The 6,000-nt window shown below is 42.0% G+C and overlaps 1 protein-coding gene across 1 annotated transcript in view; it reads right to left on the reverse strand.

Annotated features, from left to right (window-relative positions):
- Window positions 1-5,063: 5,063 nt before the first annotated feature.
- Window positions 5,064-6,000, reverse strand: part of LOC143521498 (kelch-like protein 10) — a 9,074-nt gene continuing 8,137 nt past the window's right edge. The window contains exons 7-8 of the mRNA XM_077014408.1: window positions 5,790-5,884; window positions 5,064-5,672 (exon numbers count right to left, since the gene is read on the reverse strand). Of these exons, the coding sequence (XP_076870523.1) occupies window positions 5,513-5,672; window positions 5,790-5,884 (255 nt within the window). The 3' untranslated portion in view covers window positions 5,064-5,512. The remainder of the gene's footprint in view (window positions 5,673-5,789; window positions 5,885-6,000) is intronic.

A 6,000-nucleotide genomic window follows, 5' to 3' on the forward strand; every position in this document is an offset into this window, starting at 1 on the left:
GTGGGCAAGCATGTTGTTGACGGGGGGGGGGTGGGGGGGTTGGCGAACGTAATTTGTTGTTTGGGGGTGGGGTGGGGGGTGGGGGGTGGCGAACGAAAGTTGTTCGGGGTGGGCGGGGTGCATGGTCATTAAATGACTCGCGCGCTATAGGCGCCATCCTGCAGCAATTATAGTTTATTTTCATACGGAAAACTGTATTCTGACCTTGTGATTAGGTGGGCCCAGCTGCCAATCAGGGTGGGCCTGGCCCACCCAGGCCCGCCCGTAGATCCGCCCCTGGTTTAGAGCACAGTTCTCCAACGTCAGCTCAGCCTTCAGCCCTACTCTGAAATACCTACTAAAGAACTTCATAGTTTCCTGATAGCAACTGGAGTCCCTTGTTAACAAGATAGTTTTGATTGTTGTATTATAGTAATACCTGTTGACTGTAAGTTGATAACTTGTTGATAACCTTATTAAATATTTGTGCTTTCTCAGGTTTCCAAATAAACACTCCTGTACTCCAGGTGATCATCTCACACTATGCTGACCAGCAGAGTGCCATCGACTTTGACTGCTTCGTGGGCTGCCTGATCCGTCTGGAGATGCTCTTCCATGAGTTGATTCAAGCAAACTAACCAGGGATTAGGCAGGCAGCCCGAGTGTTATATTCCTGAAACCTTACCCATTAGTAGACTGAAATTATGTCTCCCGATTACCACAATTCTGCACTGAGTGTCAGTGAGCAGGAGTCAGTGCTTACAGACTTGGCAGGTTTTTTCAGATTTTATAAGTAGTCAGATTTCTTATCTACTTATTTTTTCTACTTTGCTCAGAAATGTTCCAGACGTTTGATAAGAACAACACAGGGAAGATTGAGCTGGATATTCTGCAGGTACTTTTATGTTCATATCTAATTGACTTTATTAATGAAACACTGTATTTTAGTTCAACGTGTGTGTGTGTGTGTGTGTGTGTGTGTGTGTGTGTGTGTGTGTGTGTTCCAGTGGCTTTGCTTGGCTCTAAGTTGAACCCAGAGTTCCTTCCTCTGGATAAGACAGTTCTGCAACTTTTAAGATTACATTATTAACTGAAATTATGGGATCTATGCCCTGCTGTTCCAGAGTTCCAGTTTCCCATGACACTAATAATTTACTAATGAAAATGCTATTGGCAGAAATAAAAGTTATCAGAAAAATGTTGGTCTTCTGGTGCTTTATCCAAAATGTGTAATGCAACAATACAAATTCTGGAAATATCTGACGTCCCCTTCTTACACGGATATAAAGAGTTAAGTGCCTTCCGCGCAGGCTGTAGTTCTGGGAATAATGTCCGGAATCGCGACAACTCTCCAGCACGTTCGCGCACGGTCCAAAGGCATAGGCACCAGCGCGTGCGCGGTCCAATACCTCGATCAAGACTACGAGATACTCAAGTGGACCTGTATAGAGAGCGGCTGCTTGTTTGAGGACCATGTATTTGAAGCATCCTCTTCTTCGCTGGGGTTTAAGGAATTCGGGCCCACTTCTTATAAAGTTCGCAACGTTACATGGTGTAGACCCGAGGTACCGCCCCCCATTTTTTTTGTTTAATGCTTGTTAATATAATTTAAAGAACTAATATATAGCCCAGTTGGAGAGTTTAAGGGACAAATTTCTTATGAATCTCCTTAAAAAACAAAACAAAACCATACAGAGCAATAAGAACAACAGAAACCATAGACATCTCTGATAACCCTAAAAAAGACAAGGGAGAGGTTTTATACCGAATAAATAGAAGAAAGAAGTTAAATAAAAATGTACAATAAAAACAAGATAATAAATCTGTAAATTAAGCAAAAAGGTAAAACACAACTCTAAACAAATTCATAACAAATTGTATTCTCACAGAAATGAATGAAACGTTAATGGAAAAAAACCCAATACAATCCTAAAATGATTTTGGCATGACAATGGTTCTCTCTTCCCATGGAAATATCATGACATAAACACAAAAATGATTCTCAGTGACAGTATCTAAAATTGAAAAAGTATTTTAAACCCGTATATTTTGAACAATTCCAAACAAATGCATTTTTTTATTCTTATTGCTTTAGAAAAATGTTCATATATCTATTATTAGTGTTTTTCATTTATATCTTCCCTAAATACAAGTCACAAGGCCAATGTGGTATATAGCCAGGCTTTTCTAGTTTTGAAAATAAATAAATAAAAAAACAGCACCAATAAAAAGTACAAACAGCATTTACACATTTCAGTATTCAACACAGAAACAGAATGATCCAAGAAATAAAATGAAGGAGAAAAAAAAATACCATCAAAAATAGCACCACCAGAGATGCCATTTTTATATACATTTTACTGCCAGTACTATAACAGCACAAACTGCGTTTCATTGCAAGTCCCTCCAATCAGAGGTTGGTATGTTGGGTTGCTGAGAGTAAACTGGAGTCTTATTGGCTGATTGGTATTGTAAACAATCCTAAGTAAACTGGTTTATGATTGGCTGTTCAAAAATATTAGCAGTAGTAGTAGTACTTAAAAATGCAAATGTAGGAAAAAATAAAGACTAAAATAAAACTAAAATCTTTTTGCTTTCGTTCTCACTCGTCACAAACAGCAGGTTGAAGACCTCCACCTTTACAATGGGGAAACATGCATGCACAAGTTAAGACCATATGCCCGCAATATACATTTGCCAAGTCAAATTATGGACATTTTCACAGGACTGTTGTGAACTTGAAGGTTCTGCATGAGCTTGGATGAAGTGGCTTGGACAGACCAGGCCAGGCAGTGAAGGATGTAACGTGATGAGCAGGTTTCTCTGGAGCACTCACATCACACTCATTACAATAGTATGCTGGCTCATCTTTCACTCTGCTATGGTAGGAGATCTTCTTCCCTTCTGCTACAAGCTGCTCACCTGCACAGCCTCCTCTTTCTCAGCTCTGCGTGAGGAGTGCATCGCCGTGGGAGGAGAACAAACATACCAGCATGGTGGAGCTCATACAGGTCAGTCTGAGCCACCGGAGCAGGAGAAGCACCACGGACATGGGGGTCAATCTGATGGATTATGGTTTACCTGTGAATAATCTGTATGATGTACAGTGGGGAAAATAAGTATTTAGTCAGTCACCAATTGTGCAAGTTCTCCCACTTAAAAAGATGAGAGAGGCCGGTAATTGACATCATAGGTAGACCTCAACTATGAGAGACAAAATGTGAAAAAATTTGAGAAAATCATTTTGTCTGACTTTTAAAGAATTTATTTGCAAATAATGGTGGAAAATAAGTATTTGGTCAATAACAAAAGTTCATCTCAATACTTTGTTGTATATCCTCTGTTGGCAATGACAGAGGTCAAATGTTTTCTGTAAGTCTTCACAAGGTTGGCACACACTGTTGCTGGTATGTTGGCCCATTCCTCCATGCAGATCTCTAGAGCAGTGATGTTTTGGGACTGTCGGCGGGCAACACGGACTTTTAACTCCCTCCAAAGGTTTTCGATGGGGTTGAGATCAGGAGACTGGCTAGGCCACTCCAGGACTTTGAAATGTTTCTTACGAAGCCACTCCTTTGTTGCCCTGGCAGTGTGCTTGGGATCATTGTCATGCTGAAAGACCCAGCCACATTTCATCTTCATTGCCCTTGCTGATGAAAGGAGGTTTGCACCCAAAATCTCACAATACATGGCCCCATTCATTCTTTCATGTACACGGACCAGTCGTCCTGGTCCCTTTGCAGAGAAACAGCCCCAAAGCATGATGTTGCCACCCCCATGCTTGACAGTTGGTATGGTGTTCTTGGATGCAACTCAGCATTCACTGTCCTCCAAACATGACGAGTTGTGTTTTTACCAAATAGTTCTACTTTGGTTTCATCTGACCATATGACATTCTCCCAATACTCTTCTGGAACATCCAAATGCTCTCTAGCAAACTTCAGACGTGCCTGGATATGGACTGGCTTAAGCAGGGGGACACGTCTGGCACTGCAAGATCTGAGTCCCTGGCGTCGTAGTGTGTTGCTGATGGTAGCCTTTGTAATGTTGGCCCCAGCTTTCTGCAGGTCATTCACTAGATCCCCCCTTGTGGTTCTGGGATTTTTCCTCACCGTTCTTGTGATCATTTTGACCCCACGGGCTGAGATCTTGCGTGGAGCCCCAGATCGAGGGAGATTAGTAGTGGTCTTGTAGGTCTTCCATTTTCTGATTATTGCTCCCACAGTAGATTTCTTCACACCAAGCTGCTTGCCTATTGCAGATTCAGTCTTCCCAGCCTGGTGCAGGTCTACAATTTGGTTTCTGGTGTCCTTCGACAGCTCTTTCGTCTTCACCATAGTGGAGTTTGGAGTGTGACTGTTTGAGGTTGTGGGCAGGTGTCTTTTATACTGTTAACGACTTCAAACAGGTGCCATTAATACAGGTAATGAGTGGGGGAAAGAGGAGCCTCTTAAAAAAGAAGTTACAGGTCTGTGACAGCCAGGAATCTTGCTTGTTTGTAGGTGACCAAATACATATTTTCCACCATTATTTGCAAATAAATTCTTTAAAAGTCAGACAAAATGATTCTCTCAATTTTTTTTCACATTTTGTCTCTCATAGTTGAGGTCTACCTATGATGTCAATTACAGGCCTCTCTCATATTTTTAAGTGGGAGAACTTGCACAATTGGTGACTGACTAAATACTTATTTTCCCCACTGTATATAATTCCTAATTTCATGGTCATATGGATTTCTTACAAATTTTCCAGCACTAGAGAGTTCCAGTGTGTGTTCTGCAAGTATTGATTTGAAATCCCACTTCAATTGACAATTTTTCTTGGTAGATTTTCTCTTTTTTCAGAATTTTTTTAACAAATGGTTTATAAGGTCACACATTACGCTACTCTGTCCTGCTGGAGCTGTTGTTGCAGGGTAATGTGATGGGCAGGGTGAGTAAAATAAAATGGAAGCGATCACGCCAAGTCTCAGGGAAAAAGGATGGTTTAATAGAAAAGTGCACATGACACATGATCCAAATAAAGGATATAATGACCAGTGGTCAACTGGTACAAAGACAAGACATATATAGGCAAACAAACGACCCTCAGGTGAGACGGATCGCGGGCTCCGCCCACCTGAGGGACGCACAAAACACCACAACAGGTGTTGAGTATGGGGGCACTAGAGTATATTCTTATATCTGTAAGACAGATGATAATATGGTGACCAGTAGGGGGCCCGCTGTACCGTGACAGGTAAACACACACTGCCAGTAAACACTCACTCCCAGTAAACACACACTCCCAGTAAACACTCACTCCCATTGTAAACGTACAGCATGTCTTACTCTTCTGTTTACTGATATCAGGATCTAATCCATGTGCCTGTACATGGCTCAAAGTTATTACAGAAACTCTGTTCCACAGTAAGACAAGCACCAAGTCTCTTAGGGATCTCTGATTATTTAAGTGCCTCCTTTTGTATAATAAAATGGTACAGTCTGCTCTGATGTTTAAGTCTGTTTATTGGTGTATATCCTGCAGGTCTGTCTCAGGCAGATGAAGTGGTGTTGGAGGTGGAGGATATCGGGCTCTGTGGGACGTCCTCGGGTAGGTCTCGGGGGGCGGTGTACTCTACCACGTTGGGCAGGCCCGGCACCAGGCAGCAGTTCAGTGCCTTCCGGGAGACACCCATGTCGTGGACCTCACGCCTGCGGGAGGCACAGGGGAGAACATGGTTCATGGCACCGCTCACCCCACTATCAAATATGGCACATTTCATTTAATTTCATTACATTTCATTTCATATCAGACAGGTGGGAACTAACCATTCTTCCTTTTGCCCATCGTAGCACTCCACGTTAAGGATGGTGGTGGTGAAACTTTTCAATCCACCGACCACAAACAGGAGGTCGTCGACCACCTGTGCAAAGTGGATTGTTTTATAAAGGAAAATTTGCAGGAAAATTGAAAAATTTGGAACTTTTTAAAATATGTTTAGCCTAAATAACCTAAACACATGATCTGAATATCTTTTTA

The sequence above is a fragment of the Brachyhypopomus gauderio genome, chromosome 8 (genome assembly GCF_052324685.1).
Source record: "Brachyhypopomus gauderio isolate BG-103 chromosome 8, BGAUD_0.2, whole genome shotgun sequence".
Taxonomy (NCBI): domain Eukaryota; kingdom Metazoa; phylum Chordata; class Actinopteri; order Gymnotiformes; family Hypopomidae; genus Brachyhypopomus; species Brachyhypopomus gauderio.